Source organism: Aspergillus costaricaensis, assembly GCF_003184835.1.
Source record: "Aspergillus costaricaensis CBS 115574 unplaced genomic scaffold BO79scaffold_7, whole genome shotgun sequence".
Classification (NCBI taxonomy): domain Eukaryota; kingdom Fungi; phylum Ascomycota; class Eurotiomycetes; order Eurotiales; family Aspergillaceae; genus Aspergillus; species Aspergillus costaricensis.
Window position 1 is genome coordinate 891,891 of NW_020291807.1, and position 17,725 is coordinate 909,615.

At 50.1% G+C, this 17,725-nt stretch overlaps 6 protein-coding genes across 6 annotated transcripts; 2 read left to right on the top strand and 4 right to left on the bottom strand.

Moving 5' to 3' along the window:
* Positions 1 to 16: 16 nt before the first annotated feature.
* Positions 17 to 1,294, bottom strand: cap2 (F-actin-capping protein subunit beta). The gene is made up of 5 exons (XM_025688419.1): positions 1,223 to 1,294; positions 722 to 1,101; positions 388 to 657; positions 263 to 310; positions 17 to 208 (listed from the first exon to the last, which is right to left on the bottom strand). The coding sequence occupies exons 1-5, from the start codon at positions 1,249 to 1,251 to the stop codon at positions 135 to 137; spliced, it is 801 nt and encodes a 266-aa protein (XP_025542500.1). The 5' UTR covers positions 1,252 to 1,294; the 3' UTR covers positions 17 to 134.
* Positions 1,295 to 1,800: 506 nt separating this feature from the next.
* Positions 1,801 to 2,508, bottom strand: BO79DRAFT_243926 (uncharacterized protein; the record flags this gene model as incomplete). Its single annotated transcript, XM_025685328.1, has 2 exons — positions 2,434 to 2,508; positions 1,801 to 2,373 (listed from the first exon to the last, which is right to left on the bottom strand). Exons 1-2 carry the CDS (start codon positions 2,476 to 2,478, stop codon positions 1,801 to 1,803), a joined length of 618 nt encoding a protein of 205 aa, XP_025542501.1. The 5' UTR covers positions 2,479 to 2,508.
* Positions 2,509 to 3,912: 1,404 nt separating this feature from the next.
* On the top strand, positions 3,913 to 4,976 carry BO79DRAFT_279903 (uncharacterized protein; the record flags this gene model as incomplete). The annotated part of the gene is made up of 5 exons (XM_025688013.1): positions 3,913 to 4,142; positions 4,220 to 4,259; positions 4,311 to 4,414; positions 4,514 to 4,687; positions 4,766 to 4,976. 5 exons carry the CDS (start codon positions 3,913 to 3,915, stop codon positions 4,911 to 4,913), a joined length of 696 nt encoding a protein of 231 aa, XP_025542502.1. The 3' UTR covers positions 4,914 to 4,976.
* Positions 4,977 to 5,384: 408 nt separating this feature from the next.
* mph1 (3'-5' DNA helicase) lies at positions 5,385 to 8,777 on the bottom strand (the record flags this gene model as incomplete). Its single annotated transcript, XM_025678236.1, has 1 exon — positions 5,385 to 8,777. One exon carries the CDS (start codon positions 8,775 to 8,777, stop codon positions 5,385 to 5,387), a length of 3,393 nt encoding a protein of 1,130 aa, XP_025542503.1.
* A 2,454-nt stretch (positions 8,778 to 11,231) lies between these two features.
* Positions 11,232 to 12,551, top strand: BO79DRAFT_243928 (uncharacterized protein). Its single transcript, XM_025685329.1, has 3 exons — positions 11,232 to 11,667; positions 11,834 to 12,112; positions 12,180 to 12,551. The coding sequence occupies exons 1-3, from the start codon at positions 11,538 to 11,540 to the stop codon at positions 12,329 to 12,331; spliced, it is 561 nt and encodes a 186-aa protein (XP_025542504.1). The 5' UTR covers positions 11,232 to 11,537; the 3' UTR covers positions 12,332 to 12,551.
* A 1,194-nt stretch (positions 12,552 to 13,745) lies between these two features.
* Positions 13,746 to 17,116, bottom strand: BO79DRAFT_252506 (uncharacterized protein; the record flags this gene model as incomplete). The annotated part of the gene is made up of 2 exons (XM_025685931.1): positions 13,746 to 16,833; positions 16,920 to 17,116. 2 exons carry the CDS (start codon positions 17,114 to 17,116, stop codon positions 13,746 to 13,748), a joined length of 3,285 nt encoding a protein of 1,094 aa, XP_025542505.1.
* Between the last annotated feature and the right edge of the window lie 609 nt (positions 17,117 to 17,725).

Here is a 17,725-nt window from a genome sequence, read left to right on the forward strand (position 1 = left end):
GCCTGCAGTTCATCGTATACGAGTAATATTGGGATCCCCAGGAACCTTGAGCTCGAAGTACATACAACAAATGTAAATGAATAACAGCCTCTAAAACGACGCTATAATGGCTTCCTTAACTGACAAACAGACGACTAGCTGTGCATAGACCGGATCATCTCCAGGTGGGTAGCCCGATCTCTGTTCGACTCGGACAAGGAGGGGAGACCTGTTCCGCTTATTAGCATGAAATTGCCCGCTAGCTAATTAGACCTGCACTTACTCCGAAGTTCACCCACAACATCCTTAGCCTTGCCGAAGTATACCTCCTCTGTAAGAACAGTTGGATTAGCAATTAGCCCAGTAAAGTAACAACACTCGCTTCACAGCCGCAAAGGAAAGACATACGCAGTAAGTTCCTCATCTTCAACTCCATGTCCTCAACAAGCCGACCAACATTGGCGACGTGGCTCGCATCCGACTCGACGGGCAGATCCACCTCCACCTGACGGGTCATGTTACCGCTCAGGTCCATCTCACCCAGGGACTCGGATTCATTAGCCAAGTGCAGGATGACGGTGCTAGTCAGCTTGTAGTGGGACATGCGCGCTCTGTCAGTAGCCTCGAAGACGTGGATACTGTCCCATTCTCCAGAGCTTTTAGCACCTGGCGTAACTCCTATATAAAAGCAGGATGTTAGGATGCATTTCCAGTCTGGAGTGTCAAGACAGCATTCGCTCACCCTTCTTCAACAATATAACACCGGCGAATCCGTCGTCCAAGTCCCAAAAGTACACGCTGCCTACTCCACCCTCGTAGTACAGCTCACGGTAGACATCGAATGCCTCGTTGGCGGCAACCTCGAGCTTTCTCACTCTCTCACTGGGCACGGTTCCATCTTCCAGCGGGGGGTCGAATTCATTGCTCCAGGGCGACCGGTAGCTATCTCCGTCGCGGTTGTAGTCACAGAGGAGGTAGTCGCGGTCTGTCTTGGGGCACTTGCGGATCTCTAGGGGCTGATCAACAGAAGAGAGGAGGTCCTCGGTCAGATCGGGGACAATGGAGGTGATTGCCTGGAGGTTTTGCTTCGTATCGCGGGGGTTGAGGCGCCGGAGCAGGTCCCTGGAAGCAGGTATGATGGTCAGCGGGTGACAGCAAGCGGGGTCGATGGCGTGGATCGGTCGCCTCCAGAGACTAGGCAGGCTTCATAGTTTTGGAGCAAAGCTAGAACTGCAGCACTTACAGCGCACTGTCAAATTGAGCGTCAGCCATGATGATGATATGCTGAAATTGTGTCTGATTGTGGTTGAGTCTGTCTACTGTTTAGGCACGGGTTCCGCCGTTCTCCAATGCGATCCGCCGCCCCCTAGGTTATTTCCCCATTGGGAATGTGGTGGGGCTACTGCCACATCAGGCCGCCCTCCCCGCCTGCCTATCAAGGTAAGTTGGACTCTATCGCTGGCAGATCATCACCGCCTTTTGAATCAGCTTACATTAGGAGGCTCATCTGACTATTCCTTACAGGCGTGGGGAATTCGAGGATTCGAGTGACTAACGCAGGTATTGCTTGGTTGTTCCCAAGAATGATGTTTTTGGCAATTCACACTGCCTTACGTTGACTTAAGGCTTGAGACGTCACCCACAAAGTTGGGTCACGTCACACCATCCACTATCATAAGGCCATCTAAGACTACGGAATATGTCCATTGAGTCTTGAATGTTTTGACAGTTGTATAGCCGATTTATGTGACATGGCTGTATGGGGGATGAGCAGAGTTAAGAAAAGCAGCAAGTTGATATGAGAGGTAGACCGGCAAACCCTCAGCTTGCACTCTCCGTAATGGGGTCCGGAATCTCCCCCTTGATGATCTGACGGGGGACATCTACATGAAGCACGCCGTCCGAGTCCACAAACTCAGGTCGGGTGAACAGCCGAATCATATCCGGCATACCCTCATCGACGCTGTTGAACAGCTGGAAAGAATCCGCAAATGATACACGCCACTTCCACCAGATATACTGGTCATCAACGTCCGCCTGGCCGGGAATTTGAAACTGCTCTTCAGCATCTTCCAATGCCTGAGCCCAGTTGGCTTTGATCTTGCGGTACTGTAGAACCACGGTCGAGTCATGCGGGGACCGCTCGTCAAGCTTAGCTAGCCACCCGGGAGATAGCCCGCCGGCCTTGCCTGCAGCCTTGAGTTGATCGATTCGATTTTGTGTGTAGAGGCGGAGAGTAGAATCAGGGGCATTTTTGAAGCCTGTTGTGAAGTCTTGCACGGGTAGTTCGGTGCCCCATTCATCGAATTGTTCCTGGTCAGGGGTGCGGACCAGACAAAATATATTTGGATCTTCGCTGGCTTCAGCGAACTCTGTCATGAATTGGTTGATCGTCTGATAGTGACAGTAGAAGTCAGTTATGCTTTGTAGTCTCACAAGACAGGGCTTTCATACGCTTGCTGGCACGTCGGAGGTGCAGAATAGGAAAATGCTCGTCATAATTGCTAGGTGGCAGTGGTAAACTGAAATTGGTATTGAATGCGAATGCGAGTTGGTTGAAGCAAGGCTGAGGGTCTGGAAATGAGAGGAGGCTCTTATAGTCAGTATTAGGCTCGTACATACTGGCGTGGGTCCGCCCACCTGCCTAACCAACCTCGTACTTTGTCAGATCTATGAGATCGTCCCTCCCGCCAAGGCTCAAGGAAATAGATCCCTTCTGGCTAATATTCTTTTGGTACCTATTGAAAATGGACCACGATTGAAGAGTATTTGATTGTTCTATATCATTTTTCTTTTGCCCATCCGCTGTCTCATCTATAGGCGCGAGAGTCATGTGCTGTGCGTGAGTGCCTGCTTATATACTCAGCTGACTGCAGAACTCAAAAAGCAGCTCAAAAAATCCCTCATTTTGACCGTTTAACTACCTGAAATAGAGATGGGGATAGACTGAGGCTCACAGACTGTCAGACTGACGTTCAGTGAAATAGTTGTGTTTGAGGCTGCTCACCCCGCTTCAGTGATTAGTAGAAGCTTCTTAGTGCCTGTGGCGGAGCGAGTCATCGCCATCTTCCAATGTAGGGCATATGCCGGTTTCTACTAATCCCCTCATTTTCGCCACAAGGGCTGAGCTATTAGCCTTTAGCCAGGGCCTCTTATGTAGGGGCCAGTACTGGCAGTACTTTGAGAAATAATTCATTCAGAACTATGATTGGCATCTATTATACCAACAAAGTAAGCAGCCTCTTACAAACGGGCATCAATCTGAGGATATTGACTTGGGACAGTTTAGTATTATCTAACCATCTATACTGACAGAACAATCAGATATCAAGGGCCGCCTAAGGCATTATGCCCTTGTCTCGTTTGAACCAACCCATCAGGCAAATCAATCTTGCTTCTGCAAGTACGCACTGAAGCTATCATGTCCATACATTGTACTTCGAATCGAGCATATATATCATGCTACAGCTCAATTCCACCCTCATCCCATCAAAGAGCACAATTTTTGATAAGCTGACTGCATATGCGCTTTTCCAACATCAACAATTCCCCCCAACATCAACAATTCCCCTGTCAATCACCAGACCATGATAAGGCCTCCAGCAGGGTCTCCGCCCCCCCAGACCACCACAGATTCCTGTCTCCATCCCCCATACGCATCAATAAAATCTCGTTCTAAGATAACATGTTCCACCCTCAAACAATCCAAGCAACGACCACACCCCAATCAACCATGAAGCATCTCACTATAGACCCAAATAAGGCCTCCCAAGATAGACAAAACCACAGTAGTATAGCCTCAATACCATCCCCTGAGCAGCATCCACAACATGATATAAAGATACCAAGTGGACGAGAAACAATGCACTCCAACACAGCATCACCAAGCCCTCAAATCCCTATCCCGCTGAACCACCAAACACCCAATTCAAAATGATTCTCTCATCAACCCTCCTCCCCATCTTCACCATCCTCCTCTCCCTCCCAAACACCCTCGCCCACCCAACAACCGACGACCTCTCCCTTCAGCTCCACCCGCGCTCCAACCCCGGCGACTCCAAATCCAACCCTATCAGAGCCGAGATCGAGATCCGCGGCGAAGATGCCCTCACCTACGACGTAGATTGCTGGGCGATGCTCTGCAAGGGCAAGTCCGCAGTGATGTATGCCTCTCCCTCACCCAGCCCCCTTCCCCATACAAACAACCAAACCAACAACAACCAGCTAATGTCAAACACAGGCAAAAAGTCGACACCGACGCCGCGGACGTAAACCGCCAAGTCGAAGCCGGCAGCGCAGCCAACAAGCAACCCTTCTAAAATCCCGCCAAGTACGGGATGAAAGCGTCTCCGGCCACCAATGCCTGGGGAGATCATAAGGGGTGGGTATCGGCGGAGGAGTTTCCGTTTGCGTCGACGAAGGAGGGGGGAAAGGAGTACGTTATACTCTATTTCTATCTACTATCTATCTCTCTATGGAGGGTCTATGTGGGGAAAGAAAGCTAACGATATATTCAATGATTACTGTGATGCAGCGCCATCCTCGTAGGCGTGACCATCAACTCGCAGGACGAACAAAAGCGTTCTCTACGGAGCTTCTACCAGAAGAATAAGGTCAAGTCGTATGATGCTAAGAATAACATGTCGGATGGGAGTTGGTTTGAGATTACGGGGTTTAAGGTGAAGAGTGGGAAGAGTGCGAAGGTTGGGTATGTATCAATCCCTCTTTCTCTGATATCTTTCTCTTTTGTGGCTTCTTGAGAGTAAATGATGCTGACGCTGGACAGGCCATATTGCCAGGCTTTCACCGATAAGAAGACTGGGAATGTGTGTAGTGCGAGTACCAAGGTTATTGGGGACTGGGGGTTTGATGTGGCTGAGTATGCGTATGTTTATAACCATTCGACGAAGAAGTTTGATTATGTGGGTAAGTGAGGCGCCAGGTTCATGCTTCGCTTGATTGGCTGGTGATGGAGATGGTTGTTTGGTGGTACTGGGACTGAGATGGGTTGGTTTAGGGGTTTGTTTTATGTGCAGTATGGGGTGGAAATCTATAGGCTTCTGCTTTGTGTATGAATACGTGTGTGGAATGGTTTCTTTCCGTCTAGACTAGATGATGTTAGAATTGAGTTACAGGGCGCTTTTTCATATGAGGTCTTACGCATGATGATATATAGTTTTAGAGATGAGGATCGAACCGAATTCCTGCGTTGGGTCTCGGTTACTTGAAGTCCTTCCACTCTAGAATAGCTTCTTATGGTGTTCGAGAATGTGTCTACGTGCGGGTATTTGTATGACATCAAGAAATAACTCCAACGTACTCATCTAAGTATATTGCTCAAGGGTATATGCAACCGAAAGTATCACCAATGCAGAATGTAACCAAGCTATGCGTTCATGTCCAAATCAGTCATCGCTGTCATCCAGAACAAACCGGCCCCGTTTCGGGGGCCTTTCCACACTCCTATCCAAAAGAGTAGAGACATCTGGAAGATCAAAATCATCACCTGTATCTCCGTCTTGAGTCCTTTGCGAGCAATAGAATGGTTCCACTTCAGCGTTAGTCGCTGATACCGAGTGCTTGGCCGGTGGGGTTCGTTGTACTTCAGACACATCTAGCTCTTCATGATTCTTTGGCTTGGATGATACCACCTTGGACGTGCGTCTAGGTTTGGTCCGGGAATGAACCTCCCCATGACCATTGGACTTCGGCGCTACTATCGAGGCCTCCGGCCTGGAGGCCGCCTCACGTGCTATGATTTCCTTGTAACGATCCCCACAGTTTGGAGTAATCTGGTCCATCTTTTGCAACGTTTGAATCATGCGACGAGTCAATGACCCGTGTCTAACAGCTTTCGTAGGTCTAGGCGCAAGCTGAAGGCGTGGGAAGGCGTCGCTTCTGGGATAACTGACCAGAAGCTCTTCACTGGGCCCAGCGTTGCTGTAGAGGAGTTCAAGTTCTTTTTGCTGCGCGGGGGTAAGCAGAACATCTTCAAGCGCCGGCAATTCTACGGGCTCTGGAGTCGACGTGCGAGCCTTACTTTTAGTTGGTGCTTTGCGCTTGGAGGTCCCGGTCAAGTTCGATGCCGTAGTAAATCCAGTCTCGACATTATCAGGCATATGGAACTTCTTTGGCGGCCTCTTCGGTGCCCGGCCTCGCCGTTTCGGCTCTGGAAGATCTCGCACAGTATTCTCCTCGGGGATTTCAATCGCTCGTTTATCAGCAACAGGCCGCACACCCGGAGGCAGGATCCGCGGAGACATATCATCGTGAAAAGTGAACCGGGTGCCACTCGCTATCATTTGCTGCATCTTTTCGTAATTGTCCTTAGCCTTTATGTAAGACTCCTCTTCCTTGCCTTGCATGAGTAAGAGCGTAATCTTTCCTGCCCTCTTTCGACCGGTACGTCCCATGCGCTGGAGCATACGAATAGGTGAAGCTGAAGAGTCGTAACACACGATAAGGTCCACTTCACCGATATCCAAACCTTCCTCACCGATGGAAGTCGCAACAATTGTGTTGTAGGTTCCTTTCTTGAACTTCTGCACAATGTCGAGTTGCGTTTTCTGTCCCATTCCTTCAGAGCCCTTGGCGCTACTCTGCCCGACGAAGACATGGGGCCGAATCATGGGCTCGTATCTTTTGAGTACTCTCGTGACTTCTTCTGCGCTATCACGGAAGTGTACGAATATCATCACGCGAGTGGCTGGTTGATCCTTGTTTTCGTCTGCACCAGAGCCTTCACCAGCGTCCATGAAATGATTCAACACCACCTGCTTCAGGTACTCCAATTTGGGGTGTCCAATAAACTCTGGATTCTTCGTCCACGGCTGCAGATGATTCATAAGCTTCTTGTAGCTCTCGTCCTGAACGACTTGCCGCTGGTACTTGCCACCCTTTTGTCCCTCGGTGTTGGATTGAAAGTGCAAGAGATGACGATAGAAAGGTGTTATCCCATGGTATTTGAGAAGATCAATACCATGAGCCAAACTGGCTAGAACCGTGAAGATTGCATTCATTTTGGCCTTGACGCCGAAATGGGCGTTTCTGCCGGAATCGGATAGCATCCATTGTTGTCTGGCTTTGGTGAGTCCGTATGCTGTGAGACCCATGGGGTCACGCCCCCAATAGGCATTTGTACTCCGTAGTTGATCGAGAAGTGGCTGTAGGGCTTTCGACATCAGGTCCATGCAAAGGACCATTTCCTCTGAATTCTGGAATGTCTGCACATCTGTGTCTTTGGAGTGGACATACTCTCTAATATCGAGTGACTGCTCTGTCCGTATCTCGACTCTCGATATGTCCAGTCCGTCAATGACAGCCTGGACAGATTCCACTGTTGAGCCTGGTGTAGCTGTTAAAGCCAGGACACGAAAGCTCTGATTGTACCGCCGCAGGAACTTGACAACTTCGACATATGCATAGCCACCGGTAGCACGATGGGCTTCATCAACAACGACCAAAACGATACGCTTCGGGTCTGCAATCCCAGTTTTAAGGTCGTTGATCAAGGTTTGAGGTGTCATGAAAAATACGCGTTTCGCCTTCCATTCCTCGGCTCGAATTCCTGGAGCAGCCTCTCCCGTGAGCATAGTGGTCTGGGATCTAGGGATGCCAGCGACTTCGAAGCATGCAGAAATCTGCTGAGCAACTAGCGGTTTTGTGGGCGCAACAAAGACAATCTGAGCATCTTTGGTCCACCGAAACCAGTTGAGCATGATGGTAGCTGCAATGAACGTTTTTCCGAGACCCGTAGGTAGAGCTACAAGCAGATTATGGAAAAGGCCTTTCTGCGCAATATTGAACTGATAATCTCGAGTTTTACCCAGGTTCGTAGGATAAACCCACGTACCCAAGGCTTCCTGGTTGAGTTTATGCTGAGTAGGTGGCTCGCTCTTCTCAGGCGGAGAGTACACTTGTTCACCGCGCGGTGGCTGATTTTCTGGGTGTCTGGCAACCATACCAAATAGCGTGGTTTGGCGAACACCTAATGGGCGATTCGTTGACTGTGTGAATGACTGAGCCGCCGGGCGAGGCTGAGGCGCAGGAGGTGGTGACATTGACAGGTCTGAGTCAAAGGCATCATCAGGTATATCGTCCAAAAGATCATTGGAGGCCGCGACGGTAGTGTTTTGCTGTCCAACAATGGGAGGAGCTGATGGGTGCGGGGGCTTTTGCGAGGGCACAGAGGGAGCTGGCCTTGATGTTTCCTCCTCGAACGATTGCAACGATGCCTCCATCGCTGCTTTCATCTCTTCGTCATCGTCATACTCATCATTTCCATCAAAATCAGCAGCGGAATCTCTGGTTTGAGTTGTTATTGGCAGCGGAGTGGCAGCAGTTCGGGAAGGCAAGCCAGGATCAGGCTTCTTCCAACGGGGACCACGAAGCATTTCCGGCGGAGAGGGAGGTTGCGTTAGCTGCGTCACAAAAATATTCTCCTGGATATTTGCGTTCTTGGGGGCGAAGACTTTGTATTTGGATCGTGCCTCTCGTTCACTATCGTCTTGGAAGTAGGGTGACTCTCGTTCGGGAGAGGGCACTTCGTCGTCATCATAGTCGATAAACGAGTCTGAGCTTAGCACTGTCCTAGCCCCATCGCGACGCTCTGCACGAGACTTTTGATGCGATTGCAATTCCGCGTTTGGGGTATCTTTACTAGCTTTCAGACGACGGCGCTTGGCTGGTCGGGGAGTGTCAGGATCAGTCGAGTCTGCCGCATTTGAAGGCCGGTCGACGCCAAAGTCGCCCAGATCATCGTCAAAATAGTCAGAGGAGCTACCATCGAGGCTGAACATAGCGAACCCGAGGTGCATCGTAGGATAAAACCCCGACCACCGTCGAAGATGCCTGGACGCGACGCGTTGAGAGCGATCACATGTCTTATCGATAAAGAAGCTTACATAAGTAGTGAGTAAGCGGTCTAGTCCGCTTTGATACGGAAACTACACTAGTCCTGATCTAGATTTGGATAGAATCAGTTCACACATTGGCTCAGAAAGAAAATATACATTGACATGAGATGACTGTGACATCATAACAAGCCATACCGATGGACAACTTCACTCAATGACCCTTCATATCGTGCTGTGGTGACATAGCATAAATCGATGGTCGAGCTGAAAGTTTCAAAGAAGAGTATAGCACTAATTTAACGAGAAGATAATGCCTAGACTCCATCTTACTTGCTGAAAGGAACTCTAATCGGTTCCATATTCTTGCGGGCAATGTGACAAAGAACCGCTGACAATTAAAGCTTCATGAAATCAAAGGAGTAAATAGGGGTAGACATGCATCCCATAGAGCCAGCTACTAGAAAATAGAAAAAGCAACTTAGTATTCAGTCGGTCTTTACAGTCTGCATCCTGCACTTACCTTGCCAGACAGGCACACTGCATATACAGCAAGCTGATTACCCAATTGCGGAACGCTTAAAGTGAAACCTCGCGAGTTTCAAATCGGCCGGGATTTTCTTGGCCTCCACATACTCTAGTTGGCTTTCGGTGCCTTTCGTAGATGCGGAAGGCCTGGGAGTGAAGTTCTTACAGGGATGTTGGTAACGAGATGCTTACTAGAAGGCACTCTCAAGCACGTGGCATGCTCTCTAGATCTCTAGGTAAATTCTCAGCTAGACTATAATTCCCCCCCAGTTAAACTATTCTGGCTAGAGATGCCCCATTCAACAACTATTGTGACTACGACCAAATATCTCTAAAACCCTAGGCCTCTCCACTCTGTGTTCTCCCGCGGAGAGTGAAATGTGCCGGACTATTTGAGTTGCTTTGATGGTAAAACAGCGCCGACAAGATTTGTAAGGGCTATTGACTTTTTACTGCGAGCTCAAACACCAATTAAACTCTATTAAAGCCAAGTCCAGTAGTAGCACACTGTTGGTGCAATGCCTCCCGATGGCTCCTATTCATATTTAGTGTCAGGCCTCATCACTAACTGTGGGCGTGATCGATAGTTACTGGTGACTCTTATTGTCGTCATCTAACACAGAATTTTTAGTAATATCTGGAGTATCGTGAATCAATATAATGGTAGATAACTCCACCCTTGAAGCTGGTCTCAAAGTTCAGGCTTTTCAAAGGATATCTATAGTCTAGGTGTTACTGAGTATTTGCTTTTTTATAAAAGGGGCAGCACATGCTAAAGGAAAGTAGTGCCAGTATAACAGCTGTTAGAATAAGGCCCATTAGTCGATCATTGAATAGGGATGGCATTGATGAGAATCTCCAACTCGGACAAGGTTTCCAGACTGTCAATAATTGAGCCTCGAAACCCTCCAAGAATGTTAAGGATGGCCACGAGATGGACAGGATGAAAGTCTTCCGGATTCTTTCCATCCCCAACTTTTGTTGCTGTACTGAGTAGTTCTTATTGAGCGGATAAAGAATGATTCGCCAGGACAGGCATGTCGGATCTGCCCGAGGCACACTAGGCCTGAAAAAGCAATGCCAGGGTCGATGAATCTGACAGAATAATCCCTTGATAGTCCGGCCCCTATTTCATGACCGTGGTGCCTACAAGACTTGCCAAAAGTCTCCAACCACCCTCTTTACCCTGATATCTATCTAGTGCATTCCAGTGTGTTCGCATGACACTTTCTGACAGATCAGCCCACCAATGACCGAGTGCTCTCCACCTCTTCGGATGCGCTGTCTCAACCCCATCCACTGATAAGACCGAATGGTGGACAGTGACGGACTAATATGGAATTAGTGGGAGACAGTCTAGCTCTTACTAGCTTAGCAGCAACCGGGTTAGCGTTGGAGTAGCGCTATTAGTGCCTTGAAATGACCCTTGGATTCCCTCTTATGTCTAGGGTTATTTTTAGCCGATCCTTTGCAGTCCCCAGATTTTCAGGGTCTGTGATTGTTGACTGGCTGCTCACTCTTCACCACTTTGGCTCGTCCTCGACCACCAAATTGAAGGACTGGGTCCAAAACCTGGACTGTGCTTCGCGCTGTTCTCTCTCTCTCCACCATTCTCTCGTAGGCACCTGCTTCAAACTAAAAATGATGCCAACTCCACGAATGGCGCCTCCACAAGTCCACATCCACCTTGTAAATGTCTCTTCCCGATGTTATTGAGTTGCCACCAAATGTAAGGGTGTGGACTACTAGCTCCGGCCCAGTGAATCCACTTATCCAGACGCTTCTTGAGGAATCCAGCGCACTAGCCTGTGCGACTCTGACGGCTTGCTGAAACCCCGCTAATCGCAACTGGCGAACCGACAGCTGGATGACCCTAATTTGGTGCCAGGCGCGGTGAATCCCAGCATATCGCCTGATACGCTTGGGCAACTTTCCCCCGGTCCATTGTTTTCGCCTCGCCATCCTTGGCCCCGTTATTTACAGCCCGTCTTTTTTCCCTTTCATAACCTCGTCTGCCCTTTCCCCCTCTTCCTTTAGGTTTCTTTCTTCCTCTTCTCTTCTTCCTTTCCTCCCTTACAGTCCTTCGTTTCGTGCTACTCTGTCGCGCTCGTTTCGCTACTTACTTCTACACTTCAGTCAATCTCAAACGTCTGTCGTTTCCTCGATCCATTCGTCAAGATGAAGTTCAACAGCGCTATCGCTCTCTCCTCCCTCCTGGCTCTGGCCGTCGCCCAGGACTCTTCCTCCACTACCAGTGCCGCGACGACCACTGCTAGCTTGTCTCCTCAGGCTTCCTGCGCTGCCAAGTGTAAGTTCCTTTCTTCTCTCCAATGCTGTTATACCCACACCACTTCTGCATCCTGGATATTTTCCTCAATCCCTTCCGCAAAAACCAACCACCTGCATCTTCTACACTCCATCTACCTACCACAACAAAGAAATCTCCCAAGAGCAAACCAACTAACAATCTTCAGGCGCTGAAACCGAGATCTGCTGCATCGCCAACTGCTACAGCGTGCCCTGCCCCGACAACGCCCAAGCCAACGACACCACCAGCTGCGTTGCCGCCTGTCCCCAGGGTTCCGGCTCCCCCAGCGACCAGAAAGCCTACGCCAGTTGCCAGAGCAGCTGCTACAGCAGCTACTTCTTCCCCGCCAGTGCCACGGGGGCGTCGGGCTCTTCCGCTACCACTGCCGGCTCCAACGACGCCAGCACCACCAAGAGCGGAAGCTCCTCTTCGTCGACCGGCTCTGGTACGTCCATTTTTGACCTCCCCATACATCTCTACTTCCTGACTAACCATTATATTCAACAACACAGGCTCCGACTCCAAGTCTGGCTCCTCCGGAACTAGCACCGCGACTGGTGCTCATGCCAGCAGCACCGAGAACGCCGCTGCTATCACGCAGCTCAAGCTGGGCGTTTCCGCAGCCGGTGTTCTTGGCTTCGTCTTGGCTGCTTGGGCTCTGTAAATGAGCTGAACGCTATACCTTGATCGATGATTACAGTATGAAGGGGAAAAGGGAAGGGGGGAAGCTATCTGTCTACTTGCACACTTAATCCAGCGCTTTGTGTTAATATGATTGATTGATTACGGGAAACTAAGGAAATTAGCTAATATGGGAACTTGTCACTACTACCACTGCCTGTTTATCTTATATCACTCGTGGATTAATAATTAACTTGATTGCTATTTGCATTGCTTTTGCTTAATGCTTTATAACTCACTATACCTACTAACTAATTTCAGATTGATTTGTCACTATCCCCTTCCATCATTCATACCAGGCTAATCTTACTACTAGTACTTATGACCTTCCCTCAAGCCGAGAATTGACCCCAGTCCCCAATAAACCCCAATATAGCAGCTCTGTAAATGCTGAGCCTAGTACACAATTCAATAGAATACTGACATACACGAATCACTTCCTGTACGTAGTAAATATACACGGTATTAATTATCGTGATAGTACTTGATATCTGGTGTGTCAAGTACTCAAACCCCGCATATCCACTGATATTCCTCACCCCTCGGTGGGTCTCGGGCTCGGGTTCGGTAGTGACTGTTGATGATCATCGTGCACTGCAGATCTATTATTTTGTTTTGTTGTTGATGATCAAGGATTGATATGTTGTATTATATCCTTCATGGTAGCTATTGAAGGGATAGGAATTGAATTTGACAGGATGGCTATGAACCCAATAGAAGGTTTCTTAAGTTACCAGTTAGTAGCAAATATTCCGATAACTCCTTCTAGTTCATGTAAACTGCGTTCATCATATCTATCACTCAAGCACATGTCTATTTCACCTATATATATATGTACTTTACGATTAACGCCCACATGGTTTCATCTATCTGGCTCACAGAACAGCACTGGGTATGTAACATCAATTGTAACATCGAATGGCCACGGAAATATGCATCGAAATACAGCGGTGCGGGCAGAAAGAGAACGAGTGAGCGCATATCCGACATGTACGCAGCGAACACAAAGTTGGCATCAGGACAACAGATAGCGAGTGCAGTCAAATAGTGCCGATGTGAGGAAGAGAAAATTCCCAATGTCATTGACCTCTGACGTGCAGAACGAAATGACGATATCTTCGCCTCTGTCTCTGCTTTGACTAGGAGGCGCCTAGATGCATGTTGAAAATCATTTGGCATGAGACACTCGGACATATTGCGTCAAGCCATAAATCATGCGAAGCAGTAATGCATGCCAGAAAGAGGTTCGTGTGGAGTCACAACCAAAGCAAGAGCGGAAATGAGCGAGCCTAAATCCCAATCGCACCAACGCCATACCAATGTAAGTCTAGAATGTGACATATTAGTTTAAATCTTATAGAGCCCCGCCAGCGGCATGGTAATTGTGGTTATCGCAATTAGACTCGGTCCCGAGCGAAGTCCAAAACCTCGCAGTCATCTTCAAAGAAACCGTCATCGACCCCGCCACCGAGAGCCATGGCTGAAGCCTGCTTCTTCTTTCTGCGTGTGGTAATGACCACCTCTTCCACATTGCCCGTACTATTTCCCAGGCTGATTAGATTCTCCATTTCAGCTCCAAAACCATGGTGTTGTTCATGTACCATATCATCGTCTTCTTCACTGGAGGCGCTGAATGGTCGCACGTGAAGCTTCGTTGTGGCTAGAGAGCCGCCGAAGGTCCATTGACCCGTCGGAACTGAACCCACGGAGTCGTCTGCCTCACTGTACACGAATAGGTTTACCCTCTGGTCAGTGTGGAAGGGTTGATATGGTGTGTTTGTCTCGATCTCCGCCTGCGAAAGAGGCTGGCATTTGAGCTTCGACGCTGGTGGCGGTCGTAGAGCCGCGGATGGCAGAGCCAACGTTGCAGAGACCGTTGTTTCTGTGGTGGCGGCGGGACCCACGGTCATGGGACCGCAAGGTGTCTGCATATGGGGAGGCAAGCGGAACTCAAGTTCTTTGTTTCCGATCACCGACTGCACCTGCCTGCTTTTACTGGGCGAGGTGGAACGTTTAATTCTGTACAGACGGAAGTAACCCCCATCTATCAGGCCCAAGAATGGCATTCCTTTATGGATGATCCACGTCACACGAGCCGCAACGGGGTCCCGAGACAGATTGGAAAGGTGCAGGCGGTGTTCACCACCATGTCGGATGGTGTTGACCGTTTTGACAGTGCCGGTGGCGGCGGCTCCCATTGATTTACTAAGACCAGCAGCAACCGCCTTGCCTCCTCTCACTCCAGCTGCAGAAGGCATTGCAAAACCACCCACGGAGGGGAAAGCAGCTCCGGTGGAGGGAGTACGCCCCCTGACTGCAGCAAGAATGGGCTGTGTCTTACCGCCGACCATCTTGAAGGCCGCCGACAATGGATTTGCAGCCGGCCCCCGGTCGGGAAGCTCTTCTGCCGGAGCATCAGCAGTAGGCGGTTTCGCAGGCTTTGGTAGCGACCGTCGAAAAGGAGGCCATTGGAAGGCGCTCCGAGGCAGATCAAAGACATGCACCGTCGGTTTACCCGTAATCACTGCGAGCTTGTCTCCAGAAGGCGGACACCAAACCACGTCAACTATATGGGATGTGGTCAATCGCGGGTACCGGGCAACTTGCCGCACGCTCGGCTGCACAGACGCTGGGTCGTCCGAGAGGAAAGCCCCGGCTCGACAGTATTTGGCCTGCATAACATCCCAAACATACTGGACGTCCCCTTTTTTACTCGCAGTAAATAGCATGAGGCCATTGGGCGAAAATGAAAGGAAGCTGCAGCCATTCGGTACCTGGAAAGTGGCCACTGGATTGAACAAAGAGCTCTTGGCTTCGCCCTCGTCTAGCTTTCGCAGATCGAAGATTGATACCAAATCAGGTTCGGCAGTGGACACAGACTGGGTGTCCTGGGCATGAGTGGGAGGAAAAAGATTGTACCCCTGAGGTGGGAACTCCGTCAAATTAGGAGACCGGCGGGCTGGCATGCTTTGAGCCTGCTCCTTATTCCAGTAATTATTCCATGCTTGTAGTCCCTGATCACCCATCCAGCGTGCACCTCGCATGAGCTCCTGCGTAACACCCCGGGCTACTTTGCCGAAAAAGCTTTCGCCTTCTCCGACGTCAGTAGCGCAGGTTATAGCTGGACGCGACGGAGGACTTCGAGTCTCAAGCCCGAAGGCCTTTCCTTGCAACAAGGACGTCGGTACGACCGCACGGAGAGTAGCCCTGTAAGTTGCGGATGGTGGGACAATAGCTAGCCACCTCCCCTTCAATGCCACGATAGGGCTGTCAGAGCTGAGAGATCCATGAGGAGAATCAGACTGAGATCCATCTGGGTCGGTGGAGCTAGAAGACGTGGAGTATCGCCGAGATTCTTTCGACTTGATACTGGTCCATGCTTTTCCTAAGAACTGATATTTGCTCATGCTGTACATGTAGACTTCCCCACTGGAACCTGACGCTACGACAACGTAGCTTCCGCTCACCAAGAGCTTCAGATTCCCGGCCGGTGAAGGAGCCAAGGCTGGAAGACCAGGTATATTGCCAAAGCATGGAGTGGGCGGCGTGGACAGAAGCGTGCTGATGTGTTCTCCTGTCCTCAAAGAATACACCTCGACCCGTGTCTGATAGTATCTGGTCTCTTCTTTCGGACGCCCTCCGGCAGCCGACTGTCTCCCAGTGGGAATGTCGTTTGCTTCCGAGCTATTTGAAGATGCATGACCCTCATCATCTGGTTGAGTAGTGGGGCCGTGAATGATGACAGCGACATGAGGTTGGTCATTAGTTGAAGTGTTGCTCAGCAACTTTGCTTCGATTACGCGGCCATTGAGACCTGCCAACTTCCCTACAGGACGTGTTTTTCGATCTTCAATGGCAAGAACATCCAAGCCGCCATCCGTGCCGACCAGGAGAACGCTACTCCCCATTCTGGAGGCTTTGGATGAAGGGCTGATGATCGTATCGAACGCACAGAATGAATAACTGCCGTCCGTTGCGGCCCTATTCTGGCCAGAGAACAGAGGCAAATCGATATCCGGCGCTCCATAGAAATGGGCCTGCGGCAGATGCGGCAGAGGTACCTGGTTATTGAATGGACTACTGACGGAGTTGCTCTTTTGTCGGTCCACTGAGTGCTGTCTAGACACACTGCTGGTAGCGTAACCCCGCCCATAGCTCAACGGCCTCGCTCCCGGAGGGGGAGACGTCGAAGAGGGGTGGCTGAATCCGCCTTTGTCTTGACTAGTGAGGAAACCGAAAGGAGATCCGCTGTTGAACTCGCCATCAACGGCATCATTCGGGGGACTTTTGCCATACGGGATGGACTTGGCCCATGTACCGGTGCGGTAAGCAATGTCATTCTCCGGAGAATCCCCCAGAGTGCCAAGGGCATCAAGCACCGGTGACACGATATTGTTGCTAGGTGGCGGCTCCAATGTTGGATTGGGGCAGGACGATGGTTCAGCCTGCAGAGGCGGTGACGGTGACGGTGCTTCTACTTCTAGACTGCATACGACGCGTCAACCCAAGTCAGCCAACTGTCCACATAGAGCCAAGATCCTTCTAGACACGTGGAAGGGATTCAAACTTACAGGTCGTCAGGTGTAGACTTCGGAACTGCTTTGGCTGCTTTATTCTTCCCCTTGGTTCCGGTTTTCCCCTTTTTCTTGGTCTTTCCACCGAGATCATGCTCCAAGGTGGCTCGGCTGGGATCTTCAGGAAAGGGGCTAGTGTCACCTAAGGACCGGCTCTGCTGGCGAAACAAATCGTCCGAAGCTGCCGGTGGCATTCAAAGGGATTGCCTCTCAGAGGCAATATGAGCTCAGTTGGGACAGCCGCTCTCAGAACCCTTGGTGCGGGCTGAGAACGGAGGTTCTGACGGTGTGGTCGACCGGCAACGACACTCGCAAGGGAAGTATGGATTCACTGCCGGAGGAATCCCGTGGAGTTATGGTCTATCGTCGAGCAAGGCTTTATCAGTAGGAGTCATAGGATAGCGGGTAACTGATGCTCCAGGAGGGGGAGTTACAGTAGGTTCCAGTGCTACAGATGCCGAGGAACAGGTGTAGCAAGAAGTTTAGATACAACGGCCGTGCCGGATGAACGGAGAGAACAGCGTATCTGGAGCGGAGATCCGTGGACACGCCGGAGGGTGGGAGTGTAAACACGACAGGTCGGAAGCACTGCTTATACCGCCTGTCTGGATTGTAGACCACTTATAGTAGTCGGGACAGATAGATACAGTGACGGATCAACAGACGCGTCTAGATTTGAAATAACAGGCAACCGGGAAGTGGTTGAAGTGAAGTAGAAGTTGTTATGGCGACAGAACAAGCAAAGGGAAGAAGAGGGAAGAAGAAAGAGGGAGGGGGAGGGGAACCGGATCAGGTCAGGAGCA

What these genes read in the sequence shown, in the direction of transcription:
- cap2 (XM_025688419.1), bottom strand. Translation starts at nt 1,251, where the DNA reads ATGGCTGACGCTCAATTTGACAGTGCGCT. An exon ending in GCTCAATTTGACAGTGCGCT is followed by an intron (nt 1,102 to 1,222) that starts GTAAGTGCTGCA and finishes ACCTGCTTCCAG; the next exon opens with GGACCTGCTCCGGCGCCTCA. An exon ending in GAAGATGAGGAACTTACTGC is followed by an intron (nt 311 to 387) that starts GTATGTCTTTCC and finishes CTGTTCTTACAG; the next exon opens with AGGAGGTATACTTCGGCAAG.
- BO79DRAFT_243928 (XM_025685329.1), top strand. Translation starts at nt 11,538, where the DNA reads ATGAAGTTCAACAGCGCTATCGCTCTCTCCTCCCTCCTGGCTCTGGCC. An exon ending in GGCTTCCTGCGCTGCCAAGT is followed by an intron (nt 11,668 to 11,833) that starts GTAAGTTCCTTT and finishes AACAATCTTCAG; the next exon opens with GCGCTGAAACCGAGATCTGC. An exon ending in CTCTTCGTCGACCGGCTCTG is followed by an intron (nt 12,113 to 12,179) that starts GTACGTCCATTT and finishes TCAACAACACAG; the next exon opens with GCTCCGACTCCAAGTCTGGC.